The sequence below is a fragment of the Pezoporus wallicus genome, unplaced genomic scaffold (genome assembly GCF_028554395.1).
Source record: "Pezoporus wallicus isolate ANWC-B61680 ecotype Strahan unplaced genomic scaffold, APGP_CSIRO_Pwel_v1 scaffold_13239, whole genome shotgun sequence".
Classification (NCBI taxonomy): domain Eukaryota; kingdom Metazoa; phylum Chordata; class Aves; order Psittaciformes; family Psittacidae; genus Pezoporus; species Pezoporus wallicus.
In genome coordinates, this window is record NW_026642052.1 from 2,304,780 (window position 1) to 2,327,040 (window position 22,261).

At 38.1% G+C, this 22,261-nt stretch overlaps 1 protein-coding gene across 16 annotated transcripts in view; it reads left to right on the forward strand.

The window, feature by feature from the left end:
- The window catches only part of ABLIM2 (actin binding LIM protein family member 2), a 134,833-nt gene that overhangs the window by 78,859 nt on the left and 33,713 nt on the right, over window positions 1-22,261 (forward strand). For 5 of the 16 annotated variants that reach the window (XM_057426725.1, XM_057426728.1, XM_057426729.1 and 2 more), the window contains exons 7-12: window positions 2,316-2,403; window positions 5,259-5,317; window positions 9,623-9,700; window positions 14,365-14,511; window positions 16,174-16,206; window positions 18,597-18,717. In XM_057426725.1, the coding sequence (XP_057282708.1) occupies window positions 2,316-2,403; window positions 5,259-5,317; window positions 9,623-9,700; window positions 14,365-14,511; window positions 16,174-16,206; window positions 18,597-18,717 (526 nt within the window). Of the gene's footprint in view, window positions 1-2,315; window positions 2,404-5,258; window positions 5,318-9,622; window positions 9,701-14,364; window positions 14,512-16,173; window positions 16,207-18,596; window positions 18,718-20,465; window positions 20,565-22,261 lie in introns of all 16 variants that reach the window. The other 11 variants (XM_057426726.1, XM_057426731.1, XM_057426735.1 and 8 more) reach the window with 5 other exon arrangements.

A 22,261-nucleotide genomic window follows, 5' to 3' on the forward strand; every position in this document is an offset into this window, starting at 1 on the left:
TTTTATTCTGTGATGTATCCAGGTTCTGATATATCAGAACACATCTGTTCTGACAGTTCAGCAAAAGAGCAATCAAATTCCCCTAGAAAGTGTTAGCCTGGAAACTGTATCAGCTGTGATAAATCAATTGAATTATTGAGGCAATGCATTGCATTAACATTGCTTGTGCAGTGCAAACCTTCCAAGGGAAATGGTATTTCTTTTCAGATTGATATTCCAAACCTGTGTTTGTCTGGTGATGGTTAAATACCCTTCTGTGCTTAAACACCTGCACTCAGGCAAGCAATTTTAAACTCAAGGTTTAAGCCCAGTAGTAATACTTCATGGTCTGATGCTTTAAGGTGTAGATGCAGTAGTGACCATCTTCCACATCTAAAGCTGCAGAAATCACTCAGCAGTCTGTACAAATGGCACCATAACAAAAAGAGTGAACTGGAAGAAAGCTGATTTGAAAATGGCAATTCTGGTGTGATGTGTCACTCTTCCTTAGTGCTGATTTAAAATGCAGCAACGGGTTTCAGGGGTGAATCAAGTTAACACTGATGAAGTAAACCCAGACATTCTATAACCAAAATTTACCATACTCCTCTGTTTGATACTGCGAACAGCAAAATATCTTCCAGACGCAGATGATATACCTCAGTATAAACACCTCTGAAAGTTTTGACTGTCAATAAAGAGTAACACATGTCATCCCTGTAGTAACATTGTTAAATTTCTAGAAGAAGAATGTACATATTTACACACTGAAGACAGTGGGGCAATCAATACTTAATAGTAATTTCTTAATGGCACGTACAATCCTAGAAGCATTTTTAACTTTTTTTCGGATAAGCAGGTTGTGAGACATTCTACATGGATCGAAATTTGCTTATTTTTAACTCCAGGAGAATTTCTGTTGAAGTCAGATTTAGCTTAAACTTTAAGTTAAACTTAGTTTAACTTAGCTGTAAGTTTTAGAGTTACTTGATCACCTGGCTTTTGTTGATAATAGAAGTGGCATTGACTTTAATCTACCTAAACCATGGCCATCCTATCTAGCACAGAATAGTGTGAGATCAGAAGACGAAGAAGATGCCAACCTTTCAGTTGTATAGGGATTTTGGAGAATGAGGGCTGTGGGAGCATGCACAAGAGCCAGCTTTGGGCTGTTGAACTCTGTTTTGTGGTTGTCATCTGAAAGATGGGGTAGGGGTGCAGTTTGGAGGGGCTGGCCTGCATTGTTCATTTAGAAAAGCACTGAATGCTGTTTTTGTCACTGGCTCTTGCCAACACTGCCTTGCGATGCTGCTGTCCTTGCCTGTGGGAACCAGAGCTAACAAATTTACCCACAGTCAGCCATAGAACTGAATTTTGGCCAAGCTACCAAAATCGAGCTTTGCATAAATCCCTTGATCCAATAATCTTTTTTGTCTGATAATCATTTGAGGTTAACTTCAGCCTTGTCTGTGTGACACATGTTCTGACATAGGCAAACCCTTGCTCCTTTGTAGCAGGTAGATGTCTCCTCTTGAGAAACACATAGAGGTCAGTGGTGAGACAGTTTAAATTAATGGAGTTACAAGGTAATTTGAAATTTGAATTTATGAAAATTGATGAGTTGCTAAGGTGTTCTGAGCAAATTTAGGCCTCAATCCTATTCTCATTCTAATCACCGAAAATGGTGGTATTAAGTTATGTGGACTAATCTCAGAACGACTGACAAAGCTCTGGCTTGTCTGTGCAAGGGACTTAGTGCACAGTACCCAGAAGTGTCAGCTCTGAACTTACAGACCTATAGTCACACCAGACACACTCCTCATGGAAACCCTTTAGTATACATTAGCTGCAAGACACTTTCAAAGCATCTATGAGCATTCCTTCCAGAAGGTGGTTCTTGCTGTACATTGAGATTCTATGTTCAGTGGGGTCATGAGGAACATAGAGTTTGGCTGCAAATCTGTGCTCAAGGTTATGTCCTCCCAACTTCCTTGCTCAGGTGAGTCCTGAGTTGCCTTGCACTTGGTGCACACAATGGTTGTTTACAGGGAGTATGTGTTTGCTATATAAAATTGTTTCCATTCTGTAAATTCAGAGATTTAACTATTGCACATTAAATTTTGCTTTCGTGTGGGCAAGACCATTATTTCATTTTATGTCATGAATTGTCTGTAACAAAAAATTGGCATTGTGTTTGTAGGAGATTGTTGAATTACTTGACATTAACTGATTTACTCTAATTAGTCATATTCTAGAGGATGAGAGAAAAACTCTTCATAGTGAAGACACTAAATTGATCAGTATACTTAATCATCTGTACCTTTTTTCCCAAACAGGCAGGAGAAAAACATTATCACCCAACGTGTGCACGATGTGTCAGGTGCAATCAGATGTTTGCAGAAGGAGAAGAAATGTATCTTCAAGGTAAAAACAAAACCAAACAGAAACCCAAAATGCAAAACACACTTGGCAGCATGGCCGTCTTGCCCATACTCGTTAGCATGGCTGAGCTCTTTTGTGCATATTCTCATTTCATGGCTACCAAAGAAAGTGAACAATGCAACGGAAAAACAAAACCAAACCATTTCTTCTTACTCACCTACTACTTCTTTCTCAGTTAAAATCCAATAGCAAGTGTGAATCACAGAAGGATGAGTGGTAACAGTTATTTCCTGCAGATGAAGGGGAAGTACTTGACAGTGAAAATTATTAAAATGTTCCATTTACTGAAAAAATGCAGTGTTTTTCTGCAGTGATAAATAGTCCAGATGAAAGTTAACATGCATGTGGGACATCAGGTTCCCTAAGGCTGCTGTTGCAGTTCTAAGACCAGTCCTGTACTCATCGCCCATTTGGGTATGATGAGAAAATCTGAAGGTCCTTACCTGAATTCTCCTCAGTCACACCTAAGTGTCCTCAGAGAGTGGAGAAGAGGATGCCATGGAGCTGAAGCCCTTAGCACAGAATATGTCTATACCTTACACAGCCATAAGCTTGCACGGGAGAAATTCAATTTCTTGTCAGGGAATTTCAGTGGTAGTGGACAAGGGCTTGCATTCAATTCATTTAATGTGGGGAAAAAAGTTAGTTAACATAGGTATGAGATAAAATCTATACTTTATATGCAGCAACTTTTAGCTGTACTAAACTGATAAAATCCTTGTCTGTGCTCATGAATTCTCCCTTGGGAGCCAGAAAATGCTGTGGTTCTTCCAATTGCAAAGTAGTTTAGCTGTACTAAAGTCCCATGGGAAATCAGTGCTTTAAAAAAGATACTGAACTACAATTTGGTTCTAGATTTCAAACTCTTTGAAACTGGGTTGCAAAGGAATCTCCTTTTTAAGTTCAGTTTGTTGTAATGGTGGATATTTGTTAGGTTTTGTGCTGCTTTTTAGTTCAAATAACCACAAAGTATGCTCAGGTCCTGTTAATTTGGACTCTTCTTAATCACTTTATTTTCTGATGCATGAAACATTGTTACCAGCTTACTATCAAATACTTTTTATCTTCACATGAAGAGCAGTTTCCATTTAACTTAATGAAAGATCTGTGATTAGGTATTTGGGCTACCTTACCTGATGTGTTAGATAAAAAATGTTGAGGCCCAGGATTTTGTAACTTGTTCTTCATCCTCTTAATAAACTACTGTAAAGTTCCTTCAGGTGTTGCGTATTCCTTAGAAATTGAGTCATCAGTGGTCATCCATCAGATGACTTTTGTTTGAAAGGGCCCTTGTTCTTCTGTGTGAAAATGTTTCCCAATTGTGCTTGACCACAGGTAAGAGTAATTAAGAAAAAAGTTGATCTGAATACTTCTTAATACCATTGGGAAGATTTACATCAACCTATGAAGCAGCTGGGACAGATGCTGTCAGTGGGCAAACTCAGACCTACTCGCAATTGGAAGATAAATTAGCATTGAATTTAAAGGTGCTATAAAAATATTTCTTTAGCGGTTCAGGCCCAAAAAACTTCAGAAACTTAGTAAACATAATCTATCTGGTCTGTACTTATAGGTAGTATCTCACTGCGTGGGTCTGGGTTCATCTGGGTTATTTTTGTGAAAGAAATTCTAACGATCTCCATCTGTCTTCTGGGAAATAGTTTTTCTGTTTCTATCTTGTTTCCAAAATCCACTGGTTAGAAAACTATCAAACTGCTGTGAAAACAAAGCATTTCCAATAACTCCTCTTGGTGCTCTCCACCCAGTATAAACATTAAATATTTAAACACAAAGGTTCTCAGCTTCCCATTTAGTCAAGCAGAAATTGCAATACACTCACGTTATTTAACTGTGTGGAAGCTTTGGTTTGTAGCTTGTCTGAGCTCAGACTGACATAAATGTAAGGGTTCCTCTTTGCTATTAAAGCTCACAAATGATTCTTTTATATAGTTACATTCCACTTCAGTTGAATTCTGAGTATTTAACATTGTGTTCAGCTTTTGAAAAGATTATTTTTTTTTTCCTTTTTGTTAATACAAAGCTATAAAGTTTCTTTCTCACACATAATGTTTACTTTCATCTCTGGAATTCATAATCCTCTCTTCTGTAATTACATGAAGTAGAGAATTGGTTCATTCTGTGTTTCCTGCCTCCTCCAAGATGGATAGTCCCCTCAGTGTATTCAGTTCTCTAGTATTTGACTTATGAGAGACAAACATATAGGAAGTGCAAGATCAGTGCAGTGAGTAATTCAGAAAGACTGGATTTTCAGCTAGTGTTAAATTCTGCTTCATCCCATCCGAGTGTGCTACTTACTATGACTTGGGCCAGACTATTACAAGATTATGTATTATAAGAGAACGTGTAATTCTGACTACACACATAGAAAAAGAAAAATTTACCATGGTGGTGGAACAGATTTTCCAGAGATGCTGTGGGTTCTGCATCCTGGGAGATACATAGAATCCAACTGGACACAGCACTGAGCTGCCTGCTATAATGGGACCTGCTCTGAACAAGAGGTTGGGCTGGAAGAGCTCCAAAGATCCGATATCACACTTCTTAGGACTTAGGTGTAGATACTGATCTCGCATATTGAAGTACATGTAGCTTTCTGAAGTGCACCGAGTGTTTAAAATGTATCTGATTAAGCTTACTGATATTGAGAAGTTGTCAGTTTTAGCTTTGAAAGTATCCATGAAATGGTGATGGGATTGGAATCAGTATGCTGTGATTTATAGAACCTTATAGGCAGGTTTAATGATGTTCTTATTTTAATCCTTTTAAGGTTCTTACTGGGCAACAGAATTAAGCAAAACTTTAAATTTACTTTCCAGGTACATCCATTTGGCATCCAGTTTGTAGACAGGCTGCAAAGGCTGAAGAAAAAAACAAGGTAAAAAGACTGTATATAATACCTGTTGTTATTCCATTATCACGTTATTCTCTGTCCCTTTTTTTCCAGTGGGCATGGAGGGCTGGCTTTTTAATTTTTTCACTACTGTAATTTTAAGTTTTAGATTACAAAAATCTAGTAGGTTAATGTAATAATTTAATATAAATAGTCTGCTTTTACTTAGTGATTAAAGCTACAGCTTCAGGGGAATGGTGACCTATGAGCTGTATGAATAAGCTGAATAAGGAAAAATGTGAAAATACGAATAAGAAAAAAAAAGTTAATTTTTAACTTCTGTCTTATTATGATGTGATCAGTTCATGACCTCTTCCTTTTTTATGTGGCTCTGCACTTAAAAGATCAGAGGACTTTCTCTTTATTTTTTTTATCAACAACAAAAAATCTCCTTGGAATTTCTTTTTATTATTTGTTTGTAACATGTTGGCAAGCCAGCCCCAACTTAATTTAATCTCTGGCTTTAAGTACCTCCTTAGTTGGATGATTTGTGCATCTGTCTATGTGCAAGGGGAAAAGGGGGGAGTTCTGGCAACTTCAATAATTACAAGGTTAGCAGATGAATAAGCTGCCCCTAGGAAATGAAGAATTAATCTGTAGCTGGGGAAATGATCCCTCTGAATTGGTGGGGCTGAGATACGACAATCTCATTTAATGCAGAGGCCAAGTATGGGGTTTTTCAGTTCTGATGTTCTCTGATGCTCCAAGTGGTACGTGTGGTACCCTTGTTCAAAAAAGCTCTGCTTTGATTCATCCAGGCTTGGACAGAAGGCACATGGAGCAAGTCAGAGCAGCAGGAAGCAGCAGCTATAAAAAGAGTGTTTACAAATCTGGTGTTTTAGCAAGTGCAACTTTGACTAAATTACAGTTTTGAAAAAAAATTTGGTTTGGGCTTTACCCCGAAGGATCTTGGCTATATCTTTTGTACCCATGTGTATGGGAAGCGATTGCTCTGCTATTCTTCATGGTGAGCTCTGAATATCAAATATGTAGTGTTTCAGTAGGAAATGTATTGGTTTAATGTATATTTAAAATTATGCAATGTATATATAAAATGTATGGTTTAAATTATAAAAATACTTTGTGTTGTTGATTCAGCCTGGTACTATTAAGCAGTATTTCAGACTTCCTAAAGATTTTATTCTAGCTGAGTAGCTGAAATTGTAAGGCTAAAACCCCATGTAATCTATTGAAATTATAGCAGTTTTCCAATTCCCTCCTTTAAAGAAAGACCACAGACAAGGTTTTACTGGGTTCCTACTTAGCTGCCTTTTCCTCACAATGGCAAAGAAAGTGCACTTGTAAGATACTGTGACTGACTCATTTGTCTGAGTACTGAGAGTTTGCCCCTTCCCCAGCAGAGAGGAAGATATCTGTATCTGCAAGTCAGTGGGAGTTTTGCCTGAGTGGGGGGAAAAAAAGCTGGAATGGAACTCAAAGCATTTTCCCAAGTCTAGTCATTTTCCCTTCTCTTTGTTTTTCTTTGTCCTTTTTGGTCTTTACACTTATTATTGAAAGAATAAACCAAGAAGACAGAATGGTATTTCAGAGAGGGTACTTACACACTTTTCAAGCTAGCTTGTAAAGCTGGGAATGGGATATACTGGTTGAGAAATTTTCTGGTCAACCTTTGCAGTTTGTTTTTAAAGTTATCTTTCTATATATTTATGTACATACATGCACAGCATGTAGTTAAAGTAGGTGACAAAGGCAGAAAGAGTAAGTGGCAGTACAATTTGAAACTGGAGATGGAGTGCAAGTGTGAAAGAAGATGTGAAAGAGAGTGACAGCAAAAAGAAAAGTCAAGAGAGAGTGAGATTATAAGCAGAAGAAATAAAGCTGGAAAAGACAGAAAAAAATCAAATTAGCAAGAGAAAGAATAAGTATTATCAAAAGGCATAAAAGAAAAATAAGTGGAGGAAGAATAAAAATGTGTAGTACAGAGAAAAGAACTGAAGAGAGGCAATGGTGTGAACTGAGATGTGAGTTTTTATTGCAAAATCTAGATTATGTGCAGCAAGCATAGACTGGGAATGCTAAAAGGGGTAATAGATTGGGTAGCGGAAAAAGAGCATGTGCAAGCTGTGGAATGAGTGGCTTTTAATCACTGGGAGGAGAAATAGGAAAAACTGTGGGAGTACCTGTACAGCATGATGAATCACAGAATCAATCTGCAGAAATATCTTAATAAGATGAGACTTGGATTGCACAAGTAAGAAAGTCGTAGAACCATAGAATTGTTAGGGTTGGAAAGGACCTTAATATCATCCAGTTCCAGCCCCCTGCCATGGCCAGGCACACCTCACACTAGACCATGTCACCCAAGGCTCTGTCCAACCTGGCCTTGAACACAGGCAGGGATGGAGAGCATTTACCACTTCTTTGGGCAACCCATGCCAGTGTTTCACCACCCTCACAGTAAAGAACTTCTTTCTTATATCCAACCTGAACTTCCCCCTGTTTAAGATTTAACCCATTACCCCTTGTGCTATCACTGCAGTCCCTGCTAAGAGTCCCTCTCCAGCATCCCTGTAGGCCTTCTTAAAATCACGATGGCACCTCCAAGTTGAGGAAAGATTATTAAAAAACTCCAGGAATTCATGAAGAGTTATTAAATATATTTAGCCATTCAGCCAGGTATTTTATGTGTTTTAAAGGCATGCTACACTCTAATCTTAAAACATACTCCACTGATCCACGTGACACAGAAAGAAGCTCTGAAGCTTTATCTTGGGAATCCCAGTGTTTATTCAGAAGTGACATATGACTTCAACAGGGTTTAAAACACTGGAATCATGCAGTTTTCTTTAGGTTTGGTTCTCTTTCCTCCACTGCATTAGGCCTCCTGTCGAAACATCATGAAAGAAAAGTGTGGCTTCTACATGACAGCTGTGCATTTATGACATTTCATGTCATTTACACAAGTTTTGGAAAACTGCAGTGTGTTTTAACTATGCAGAAGAGCAGGGCAATTACACTGTCTGTGTTAAATGATCATCTCAACAGCAACCACAAGTATTTTGTCAGATAATACTCTTTATTTCCATGCTTGTCCCTTTGGACTTTCTGAGTGTGTATAGAGCCTCAGACAATTGAAAACAAGAGGGAGAAAATTCCAAAACCCCATTCAGACATGCCAAAACAATTAAACTGGTTATTTTTTTATATGGGTAAGTGCCTCCACATATTGTCTCAGATAGCCACAGGGCTATTTGGGCTAAAGAAGGTCAGTGGAAGGATAGTTGTGATCATTTAGTTTGTTTGCTCCGCTAACACAATACAGTACAGATATATTCACATATTGCTTCTCAAAGCAAGTAAATACTTCAAATAGAGACTGGAGCAGTAGGAAGGATGCAACCTGACAGCTTAATACTTCTAAAAGCCTTTTAAAGGTTTGAACAGTTGTAACCTCTAGGTAAGAAGTGTCAGCCTTTCATGAGGCAGTAAATGATGGTCATTCTGAGTACATGGGAAAACATGTACTTTTTGCAGTCAGGGGTAGTTTTTCCCATAGATGGGAGAGTGTTTACCCAGAACTGATATAGCTGGGTAAAATAGGGTGTAAACCTATTGATTTCATGGTAAGATTTGTTTAATCTTCAATTATGAGTGTCAGATCTGTTCACTCATGGCTAATATCATCGCATCTCATAACCCTTTAACAGCCCTTGTTATTTAAAAGTAATTATATTTTTCATCATAGAGGATGATGCAAAAAGAAAGCAATAAAAGTCTGTCATTCTAAATGCCAGAACGATTGAAAACAGAGCAAAACCAGTTGACTATTAAAATCAACCTGGTAGTCCTACAATCAGAGAGGGGAAAGCCAACCTATTAGGTGATTCGGATGCCCTGCATAATGTTGTTCTCTTTCCTCTGAGTGAATGGCACAGTAGTGTGACACTTCCCAGAAGCAATGTAGATTGGTTTGACAGTATAACCTTAGAGTAAAAATGCTGCCACTGTATCATCTTGTAACTTAACCCGTCCTTGATAGTGCCCAAAGGCTGTCCTGGCAGCCCAGAAATGCTCCAGGCCATTTCATTCTGAAGGGAGGAGAAAAGAAAGTGATATGTTAAGTAATTTTTGCATTTTAAAAAAAGTTGATTGACCAAAAGCATTCTGTTTTTAACTCCTTGGTATGCCTGCGTGTTTTGAGCTTGCTGAAATAAACCAGTTTTAAGTGATAAAGTGAAATTTCTTGCATACTCCTTTTGAAGTAATGGTTATATTTACTCTGTCTTTTCTCTATTTCTTTTCTGGTTTGCTTCTCTTCTCCTGCCATAGGAAACAAGGACTTCCTCTGAGAGCATTATTTCTGTACCTGCTTCAAGTACGTCAGGTTCCCCAAGCCGTGTGATCTATGTGAGTATTTCACAGTGAAATTCAGTCTGTGGGATGTGGAAAACCCTGTGCTTCCTCCTACATTTAACACATTGTGTAGAAAATTGGTGTCTCCAAACCACTGCAGCTGGTGACTCCTCTAAAATAGAATTTACTTTCTCACGTTTAAAATATTTGAATACTGCGTTTGCCATAACAGAATTCTGGCAGTTTCCTCTTGGTTTTTTTGTAGTGTATTTATAGCATTTATATTACAACTGGAACTGGCTTATACCAAAGCATGCAAAATACCACAGTGCTTTCTAAAGAGAAAAGTTTAAGTAAACAGTACAGCCCACAGGTAGATTACAAGCTTAGATTTGAATACAACTTGTCTAAATCAAGCTTATGAAAGCACTCGTGTGTGATTGCAGGACTGGGGCCTTGACAAATGCCAGTCTGTAACCTCAGAGGACCTTTGATGCGTTTATGGATTTAAGAAGTCCTAGCACCGGAAAGCTCATAGAGAGAATTTAAAACAACAAGTATGATAAAAGCTTATGCAGGGTATTTTTTTCAATACCAGGTGTACCTTGATTGTCATAATTGCTGTAGCTAATGGTCATGGCCAAATCCCTAAGGTAAAAAATCCCCAAATCCCTAGAGGTAAAAAATATCCACAAGTGTGGCACAATCTGTACAAAGATCTCCTGGAGAGCTTTAGTCTTGCCAGAGCTATTCTTTATCCTGTCCAAGGATCCCTCAGGTAGGCAGGTTATTCTCAACTGGATACCATATGCAGAGGAGATTGCTGGAGATAAAGCTGACTGCCAGAGAGCTTATTCTTAGAAAGATTCAGGGCTTTTATCTACTACAGTAAGACAAGGAAAAAGTGCCTTGCAGCCAAATGTGTCTTTTTCCTTAAAGTAAAAGTTATTTTGGATACAATCTAAACTTCATGAAAGTAAGACGGAACGTGAAGTGGAGGAACTGCCCCTTATGTAAATGCTTGTTGGTGTTTTTGAGTTCTCCTTCTAGTAGAGCTCCATGCTGGTGGCTTCCAGTCATATATTCCCAGTGAAAAAACAGTTGCCTCTAATACTTTAAATACAAATCATTGTGCTTACATTGTCATGTGAGCACTTTCTTTGACCAGATGGTCTCTATCTCTCCAGCCATGCACCACTTCATTGTTTTCATAAGCATGAACATTCTTCTAAGATTTATGTTTTAAACTGACATTTATCTAACTATTGGATAGTAGTGTTCTTCTTGATGTTTGTGATTACAGCTTTAAATATGCTTCACTGGCAGCTAAAAGTCAAGGACAAACCTCCAGTCTCTTTTTTTGGGTATTTTTTTTTAAGGGGGAGGGAACAGAGTGGGGGGATTTTTTTTAAAGGATATCATTAAATCAGCACACAGCTCTAACGTTTGTTGCTTTAATATACTTCAGAGGCAGCTGAGACTGCGAAAAAATAAAGTTGTCTAGCAAATATGAGTCAATTAGGAAAAAAGATTCCCCAGAGGCGTGCAAGTTCTTGCTGTCTCTGTCTCCTCTCTGACTGCTTAATTGTCAAAGCTGTGAGATTGATTAAATCTTATTTTGGCTTTCACGAACAGGAAAGTAAAAAGAATTAAAAACATGTTACTTGGCTTCTATGTTATCAAAATGATTCTTTGGCTATCTTTTGCATCTGTTTTCTATTACAGGAGTGTAATGACTTACATACATGATCAAGATTTAACTTGAGTGCTTTCTGATTGTTTTAACCAAACCTAAATTCATGCTACCACTGAGAGGAAGGTCACACATATGTGGCCCTGTCCCTCCCTGGCCATGTCTTCATGTATCCTCTTTGATGCTAGTACTGGTGGGTACACAGAGGTATGATCAGTCAGATTTGAGACCAGATTCAGCTGAAAAAATAAAGGAGGAAAAACCTCCAGCCAACCAAAGAGGCAAGAAAAGACCCAGCTGTCTGCATGTCCTGTGATGCTAATGTAGAACAGAAGGCAGAGCAGGGTGACAGGGCACGCACAGGACAGCTGCTTTCAGCAGTAGCATGGATTCAGACCCTTAAAACCAATAGTAAAATTGTGCCTTCACAGCTGGTGAGCTCAGTGAAGTACCGTGTTGGGCAGAAGAGAATTTATAGAAAACAGTTACAGGTTAGGACCCATGAATTCGTGGTGCTCATACTTTCAAAGGCATCAAGTCAGCCATGCCATCGTTCTGAACAACATGCTATCTCATGGGAGACACGTTTCTGGTCATGGTCGAGTGGTTAGCTAGAGAAAGATGAAGAAGGCATGTTTTGATTAAACCTGGATGTGGTTCACGAATGGTTTACTAAAGCCATTCCACTTTTTCTTCAGCTGTTGATACCAGACTTTGGTGTTTTCTTGGACTGAGAAAGGGCATAGGTCAATGCCCTTTGAAGCTGATGGACATCTTTTCGTGATCTTTAGTGATGGCTTCATTATATCCAGACTAAAATCACCCTAGTGCTGCTGTCCTCTCAGAGTCCCTAAATACCACTTAAAAATCAGTTGATTTCTAAATTATGACATTAAATAAAGCTTGAATAAAAGTCTTTCTTTATACATGCCTATATTTTATGAAGATAGAATTAGGTGCTCCAACCCAATATAAACAACTTGAAGGGTTAGGTTAGGTAGCTGTGATGTACATTGTCATACTGGGAATAGAAATTGCATGTTTTCATACAGATTATATTTGCAGTTTATACACCTGAAAAATTACATGTTCCAAATGAAATAATCGATATTCAAAAATTAGAGCATGGTTTAACAGAATCCAAAATACCAGATTATTGAAGACATGGTTGGAAGCCTCTTATCTGTAATTTGAGCCTTCCCTAGCGTATTTGAAAATAGGTAAAATAAATAAAACAAAAAAACAATGTAGGCTGGATGTTTGTAGACTTGAGAGTTGAGAAAGGAACTGTATCACTAAGGTGGTTCTTGAATCCAAATTTGCCTACATTTTGGTATTAAACTGAAGAGAGTTACATAACTGGGTAAGTTTTACTTCTGTCAGTTCTGAAGTCTAGTGGGAGGATCTCAAGTTGCACATCTATGTGGAGAAATAGGGGCTAAAATTACCATAATTCACATTTAAATATTCCCAATTCTGAACTTCTTTGGGTTCAATAGAATGGTATTTGCAGCTCTGGATACCTTAGAAAAGAAATTATCACAGCTTCCTTGGTCTTCCTTGTAGGTACAATGCTGCCCAAAGTCTTCCTGGAACAGCCCTGATAGACTCCTCCTTTGCATGACCTGTCTTTGCATCAGAGCTTGCCACTGGCTCTCAGTAGGCAGGGATTTATTTCCATCAAAGGGCCATTTCATTGCTCTTTAGCTTGTTAAACTAGCTGTACGGAAGGTGATATCTGTAGACAACTGAAGAATCACATATTTGATTAAAAGACATTTTTTCATTAGTTTTGAGGATGAGAATGCATGATAGTAATGGCAGCTTTGTTCCACTTTCTTAGTGAAGAGGAATCTTCCTCTTTTCCACGTTGCTTACGTTCGCACAAATTCATACATTGTTTTAGAAAAATGGAAAATTGAAAGTTGTCACACTAATTTTTTCCTGTATGATTAACCTAATAGAAAACTTCCCTGGAAAATCTATTGAACTTTTTTTAGCTCATACTTAGAAAAAAATATTATCACTGCATGCATAAATCCCGGATACTTTCAGATTTTTTGCATGCGGAAAACATTATTACAGTTTTATAGCTGATTAGAGAGAGATATTCAGAGAATAGCAAGATTCACTCATCTTGTTGCCAACAAGGAGCTTATCATTCTTATCTTCTGCAAAGCCTGAGCTAGGAATGAGACAATGACACTGCCCATTTCTCCACTCCTCATGTGGCCAACTTGTCATTGTTTCTACAAGACAGTATGTGCTGGACATGGTTTTGGTGCAAGTTACCATTATCCTAAGGATAGTCTGTGCAAAAGTGGCATTTTGATAATTATACATTTGGAATAAGTATAGTAAGAGGAGAATGGGGAGTGACACAGTCCTTTTCCCTCTGTTGGCTGTGTGAGTCTCATGAAAGGATTTGAACTTTACTTAAGTGGCATCTATGATCTTCCTGCTAATCCAGCATGGTGCAAATCCATCATCTGCTGGTTTGTGACCCATAATTAAGGGCCACATAGACATAGTCAGGAAAGGAGGTGAAGCTGTGGGACGCAGCTGAATGGGAAAAATTAGAGAACTGACTAATGTTTTTCAGCATCTGGAGAGTATATGTTGGAAATACGTATTTGATTATTCAGTGCTGCTTATGGTAGTGAAACCCTGCACACCAAAACCACTTTAAAATGAAGGCTATTTTGCCTGAAAGCTACTACAATATCTGTCCCCAATATGTCTTTCTCCAGCTAGCAATAGGTGAGATATAACCAAGAGAACGGAATAATGCCATGCTGCTCCTATTAACCAAATGTGAATGGCAAAGAAAAGTAGAAAGCGCCGGTATAGAAAAAGAAAGCAGTAATATTTAGCATTGTGTAATAAATATATTTAAATGTGCACAAACAGAAAAAGCGGTTTAATTCTATGGTTACTTTTCTACCTATGCTTATCTGGTCTTTTCTCATTGTATCCTGATCATATTCTTTCTTATTCTCACTGCTTTCTTTCCTCCTTTTCTTAGGCAAAGCTTGGAGATGAAATTCTTGACTACAGGGATTTGGCTGCTCTTCCTAAAAATAAAGCCATCTATAACATTGACCGCCCAGATATGATCTCCTATTCTCCATATATCAGTTACTCTTCAGATGACAGGCATAGTTACGGGGAGGTACTGAAACATGGGTATTTTTTTTTACTATGAATTTGAGATTTTATGTGCATCATTGTCATGTGCATAATTTCAAGAAAAAACCAACCCCACCAACTTGTATAACTTCAGTTAATTGAATCATGTCATCCATTCATTCATAAGGCCTTTCATGAAAACAAGCGTGACGTTCATTTGACTTTTTAGTCTTGGAACTTTCTGTGATCATTTTTGAAGCAGATGACATGTAATTAAAGTATGTTTTTCTCTGAGAAGAGTTCATGCATGCGGTAGGAAACAGGAGCCATTGCTAATTATAATGCGAAAATCAGAAGCGAAGCCAAATGTCTTTTGTGATTTTTTCTTTTTTTTTTTTTTAAAGTGTACCATGTTATTTTTGTAACACAGCAATGGTATCACTTTCCAAGTACAGACTTCTTTCAACTGTCCCTTACTAAAGTTCATCCTCATGTCATGCATGCATTTCAACCTATTCATGTACAGTGCTAATATGATACAGTTTGTGCTAGTGAAATTTAACATAATCTAATACTAACTCTGTTTTTTTTTTTGTGAAGCATATTTGTATATTTGTATATAACTCCTGTCATGCAAGTTAGCTTTTTTTCCCTAACCATAACTACCTTTCACTTGAAGTTCTGATTTTTTTCTATACTTTTAGATGCATTTTTACAAATCAAACCTCTTAGATATGCTAGTTATACTAGAAAGATATACTTGGTCTAGAATGGAAATCTCATTTGTTCTCTATAGTTTTAAGTGAAATAAATGCTATAAATAATAGCCATGCTATTTATAATAAGCTCTTAATCAGTGCCACTAAAGTCTCAGTACTACTCTCACGTAAAATGCTGCACATATGTTAGGTTTTGCAGACTGTATTCCAAACCCTGTCTGTACAATACTGAACCACAGCAGCTCCATTATAATGCATCCTAAAAGAGTTAAGATTGTATCTGATAAAGGATTTAAATGGGATTTAGGTTTCTGATTTCACAAAACCAAAAGCTGCTGCCTAGCGCTACGGAACCTATGGAGTATAAATACTTCCTTTCTATATCAAAACTCATGAGTGCTGATAGTTTGTTGCCCTCTTCAACTGCCCATTTACATCTCAGCTTGGGAGAGGTGTGTAGACTAAACAACCTCCCACCCACCTCCTGTGAGGACTCAGGAACTGCACCCACTCCGAGGTGCTTTTGAGCTGTGCTTGCAATCCAGCTTGCACATTTTCATGTTGCTCCAAATATTTATATCCTTGATATTACCAGGGCAGAAACAAACCCTGTGTTCCAAATTTCAGCATCCTGGCTGCTACCTGCAGCCGCTATAGTTTCAGTAGATTTGCTTTGCTCAACTAACCAAACATAGTATATAATTTTGAAAGGAAAATGACTGAACAGCAATGGCAACAGGACTGGCCTCACTAGACCCCAGGATTTTGCAGTAAAGAAATCAGCAAAATCTTCCTATGCAATTATTTGTATTTTATTCCTTATTTAATTACTTAAAAACAAAATTTGCCCTGACTTAAATGACAGGTGCTTTTCCAACTGTATCATGTGTTACGCATGGATATTGATATTTTAAGAGTAGTTCTTCTCACAAATAACATCATGCATGAATTTGTATCACTAATTTGTTGTGTGTTGCTGTTTGCAGTCACCTCAGTTGCTCTCTCCAACACCTACTGAGGTAATCCCCAATGCCTTTGTACTCCTGTTCTGACCCATTTTGTGATGCATAAACCTGATCATATTGATAACCAGCAGCGTCTGAAATGTGGGGTTTGCCTCCTGATTCTACAGTGCATGGGGTTTTATTTGTTTTCTTCTGTGTTATTTGTGTTGAATACGCGCTTTGCTTCTGGATTGTCATCTGTGTACATCTGCCTCCACTGTCATCCATGTTTTTGCTTTCCAAAATAAAGGTTGTATGGTGGTTACTTCTTCAATCTCTGCTAAATAAATTACATTGGGAAATACGATTTATGTTTACAATATAAGCTGCTATTGTGGGTTAACTTGAATTAATGCTCAACATAGCTTTCTCTTTGTCTTTTTATTTTTTACCACAAACAGTTAACTACTTGTTTAACTGTTTAACACATACTGTTACATCACATACCTGAACTTCTAGGTGTGTTTTGATGTGCGATCAAAGTCAGTCATTGTTTCACAAAACATCACCTTGGAAGCAGTGATAGCATTTCACATAGTTTCCCAGATAGTAACTCAATTATACATCACAGGCCTGGCTAATTACTCCATTATCTCAGTTTTATGTATCACAAATTTTTTATAGTAGTGGAGAATTGCAAATATCTGTTAAGGTTTTTAAAACACGAACTATCACTATAAGCACTGATTAAACAGAGAAGTTATCCAATAGGGATGTAATTTAGTTGATAGTTTAAAAATAAAAATGCGCTTTATTTAATATTGGATTTCACTTGATTGCTCCTTCCAGAGACACAAAATACACAAAAGTTAAGGTGTGAAACGATATTAAATCTTGGTGATTTGGAAGATTGTAATAATTCCCTTTAAATTAGCTACCAGTTAAATTCCGAAAGTGGCCCTGGTGTGGAAGTTGGTGCTGTCATGATTTGTGTTACGTGAATGCTCCCATGTTATCCAGCTTCGCCATACTTGCTTTCTTTCTCTAAAAAGTCTATGATCAGGTGCCCAGGCATCATCATCTGCAAACTTGTCACCAGTGTTGCAGGGATTTTTATTAGAGGAAAAATCCACTCTATCATACAATTGGGCACATCATAGAAAATTAATTAACAGTCATTTAAATAACATCACGAGACTTTCTAGAGACATTGCTGTACTGCTTGTTAACTCTCTTTGCAAGGGTTTGAGTGAGTATTAAATAATTCAGCTACATGGGGAGGGAAGCATCTCAAACTGGGCATAGAGGAGTTGGTGGCAGAATGTCTGCAGAATGTTGTAAGCTTGGGAAAGCATCAATTTTCCAATTTTTTGGGGGGCGTGGGTGCTGTGTAATTCCTTCTGAAATTGATACTAAAGCAATAATGCTTCTCACCGCTATATAAAACTGATTTTTCCATTTTTGAAAATGCAGTCAGTGAGTCTGGGGTGAGGTGGAAGGGACGGAGCACATGTGAACAAGAGAAGAAAAAATGATGATGAGAAAACAGTGTGCATCTCTAAAGAGTCAAGGGTAAACCTAGAGAAGCTAAGTTTATCTAAAGATGAATTGATGGATATAATTAAGTTGTCCTGATAGTCATTTGGATAGTAATGATGGGGATAAGTAGGATCTCCTGTATGTTTATATGGTGAATGATCCAGCGAGAGTCATACGGATGGATGTCTGAAGTTGTCCCAGTATTCACAAGTGACTAGCACCTGCATGTCTTCACTCACTCCGACTGGAATAGGAGAAGGGAAGCATTTTTTTTGGAATATGACTGTTCGTAAGGTTTTAAGTGGTCGAAGCTAAGGGTTTAGTGGGAAATGGCTTGTGGGACTTGCTTTGCACAATGCTGCAGTATTAATACTAATGCTATGTATGAGTGTTTCTATCAATTATCTAGCTAGTAATGACTGTGTTGTAATATACTACACTGAGCAATTTATACAGCAGACATAGTAATTTCTGTGACGTAATCAAGCCAACAAATGCTGATTTTCATGTTGCCTGTAACCACTGTGCATCCATTCATACGGTTGCAAAAGTGGCCATAGTACTACCATACTAACCTGATCTCATCTTCCACCCACCTGTGTATGTTCAGGGAATTATACTGTCCTGAAATAACACCTTTTCAGTATTCTGTTCTTTTCAAATTATATTGTCATGTTAAATTCATGTACGTACTGACTTTCCTGGGAACATGACCATTCTCTGACACTTGGCAGAACTCTTTCAGTCACACTGCAGAGGAGGAGCTTACGGCTGAAAGCTGCCTCATTTCATTGGGATTGCATGGAGCATTACAATAGCATCGACTTCTGTCTACCTGGCACAGAAATGTGCAAAATCATATATTCTGTCTGTTTTGGAAGTTATTTCTCTTCCCTGATGACATACATTTCCTCTTTTCCTCTCAGGGTGACCAAGATGACAGATCTTTCAAGCAGTACAGGACGTCAAGTCCTAGCTCTGCTGGCTCACTGGGCTATGGTCGCTACACTCCAACCTCCCATTCTCCTCAGCATTACAGCAGACCAGGTAATGGAAAGCACTCTTATTTATTCTCTAGATTTTTTTACTCCTTTATCTTATTTTGTAAAGTTAGGTAGGCTCTGAATGACGGGTTTAACGTAGAATAGTGGGTTTACAGTGATTGATTTACTGTGAACAGACTCCCATGGGGAGAAAGGAAACAAGTGTTTCAGGAACAAGCATCTAGGAAAATGAAAACAGGTGTCTAGGAAGATTGTTTCTATGTATCTGTAAACAGAAGATAGAACAGTTTAAAGAACTTAATCCTGGTCCCATCCTGCCTGAAGCTACACATTCAGTCCCATTCTCTTTCAAGGTGTGGTGTGATAGTTGTGAATGCACACAAAGCCGATAGGGTGATTGAGTAACTTCATGAGCCTCTCTTGTACTGCAGGGTTATGGTCTGTGTCTCCTCTCCACAATGCAAGAGCTGGAGAATAACTAGTGATTCTATTAGCTGGATTTTGAAGGACAAGTTGCTTTAGTTGAGAAGCTTACAGCAATTTTTATTGCAGCTTTGGGCTGTACTAGCAGCTGTGTTGGTGCTCTTGTCACACAGAGAGGAGGGATCACCTCCTTTTAATCTTTGCATGGGAGTCCCTTACCAAAGCCATTCATATTTGGGCACCTTACAGAGTTTTATCCTTTGAAATAATCAACTATATTGCTCAAAATTCATTCTAATTTTTCTCTGCTCCATCATTTGGATGGAGAACACAGAGCATTTATATTATTTTTTTGGGGGTGTCTCTTAATTTCATTGGGAGTATATTGTAATTATAAACCAGTTTGTAAATTGGGAGCTCTTAATCTTTCCAGTGGAAATGAAGATTTTATGGATAACAGAAACAGGAATTGGATATATAATATATGTATATAAGCCATATATAGAGAGAGATAAAGTCTTTGACAAAGTGGAAATGACATTGAGTATCAAAGATCTATTAAATAGCAGAAAGATTAGTCTCCACTGGAAGTATGGCAGCTATGTCATACTTAAGCTTAGCTGCACGTTGTTAAAGCAAGGAGGAAAGATGAAAGAAAATCCAAATTAATTCTAATGGTTTACAGCTTCATTGAAAATTTAGAAGATAGATATCGTAATTGCCACTTCTAGTAATTGCCAAAATATGTTATCAGGATATTATTACAACAAAGCAAACAAAGATGACTTTTGAGAATGTTTTTCAAAGTACTTAACCACATGTCTAGCTTTCAGAGCTCAAATAACTTCAGGATGTTTCTTCAAATGCTTAAATTAGCCATGCACTTGAGTGCCCTGGTGCGTTGTGAACTAGATCCTGCCAGTGTGCACCTGATGGCGGGGAGAACTGGGCCCACTCACAGCACAGTTCTCAGCAGAGACAAGGCTCTCCCCATTTCATTTCATTAGATCCATTACAAGCATATATCATTCCCTCTTGGCAGCTTTTGAGTATGCAGATTTTCCCCTGAGTGCAGCTATGCTTTTTATGGTTCCTTTTCTGGAATATTTTCTGATGCATTACATTATCAGTGTTTTCTATAATACTCTTTCTGCTTGTGGAAAGCCCGTGTCCCTTGGCCAAATGCATAGTATGGCCACTGTACTGTTTTTAGCAATAGCTATAGAAGGATGAAGTCTCACATATAAGCTATATGTTTTCTAAGCATCAGGAGGAAAATGTTCCTGGAAAAAAGGATGGCGTTGTAATTTGTGGCTTTCAGTAAGTGAACTAAATAGTCTATTTTCACTTACTCTCTGTTGCCCCCAGCTGGTACTCAGAGTCTTGGTACCAGTAGCTGCATCTCCCTGCCCCAACACCCAAGCCTTACATCTACATTCAGACATCATTACATCCCTTTCTTCAAAGGTAAGGCCCAGGAATGCAAAACCGTGCTGTGATACTGTAGACTTATTCAGATGTGTTTCACATTTATGTCTGTGCAAGCATGGCTTCCACTTGGATAAAATTTGTCTTAATTTTGTGCAAGTGCTTTCTTGATGTATTGTGTAAATTTGAAGAACTGAGTGGGTATGGGGCTTATTTTTGCTTTTTTTTTTTTTTCAGTGAGCATTAAGTGTATTTCCAAGGGGTAGAGGGAAGGAATTAGCTTCCATAATTAAAATGAGGGAGGGAATAATTTGGAAATCGATTTGTTCTAAAATCTAGTCTTTACCTTTATTTTGGTGGTGCTAAATGAATATTATAACCAGCTTACACATTGGACCCAACCCTGGATGATCAGTTATCTAATCTTCTAACCTACATTTAGATATCCTTCATATTATTTGTAGCATTACCAAAAAATATGCCAGATAAGATGGTTAAATCAGTAAAGCTGCACCGATTAGGAAATAATCTGTGCCTGAACCATAATAACTGAATCTATTCTTCTTGCCTTTTTGTTTTCCAGTGGATATTAACTTTGAATGAACTCCATATTCTCATAAAACAGTACAGGGGAATGCCATGAGCCTTTGAGGCAAAGGCTATATTTTTTAGCTAGGTAGTTAAATGCCAGAAAGAGGAGACATTCAGCTACCCCATGCATCTTTCCTTGAGTGGCAAACATTTTCAATGCCTTTTTCTTGACTCTCTTGAACTGTTTAATGTAATAAAGCAAAACTGTTCTTGCTGTTGTAACCATTACAGGAAAGGAAGTGACCCTCTGCAGGAACCAGACTTGCAAACTCAACTGAATAGCAGGCACTCTTTGCCTTTGGAAAAATAATGGATGCATATTCATTGGGCCCTAACCAATTCAGAAAGAGCTCTGCCCACAGTCAGCTGAATTTCACTGGTATAAACAGGAACAGAATCAGGCTTGAGTCTTCCAAATGTGATCCCTAAGAGAAAATTTGAGAGGAAAAAGATGATGAGATTGAGCTATTTCTTACTATTTTAAAATCTACCTGAAAAGCTCCTTCCCACAACCACAAAGCAGTCACCCACACACACATTTCTGGAAGGCTGGCACATTCCCTGGTATTCTCTGAGGCACTATTGAGCAGGATTTTTGATCTGTTTCTCTAAATTTGGATGATGTTATCCAACCTGATGTACTGAGTAAGGAAAAACACTTTTGTGTGCTGCAGTGCATGATTTTGCTGTATGGCAAGCTCTTACTCGAAAGCCTGCTTGTAGTTGCTTAGCAGCACTCCTGTTAAAATGAGTTTCTGTTCAGTGCTACCTGATGTTGCTCAGAGCAGCAGCAATTACTTAGTGCTTCTGTTTGGAGAAAGCAATCCTCTAGTGGCACCTCCTTGTGCCCAAACAATTATTAGTAATGTGATCAAAATGATGTTTTGCAATTCCGCAACACTTTTTATCAAGGAGCTGAAATATTTTGCAAGCAGTAGCTTAAAGTGCCTCACATTGCTCCTATGAGGCAGGCGAGCCTGGTTATCACTTTCCTGTATAGCTAACTTGAGCCCTGCAGAGGTGTATAGATTACCTCCTGTCTTACACTGAGTTAATGTCTTACACTGAGTCCAAAAGGAGTCAGATTTGTCCCCATCCCCTTCAAGGTCTCTTAATTCCTTTCGCTGAGTTGCAGACTGTATTTT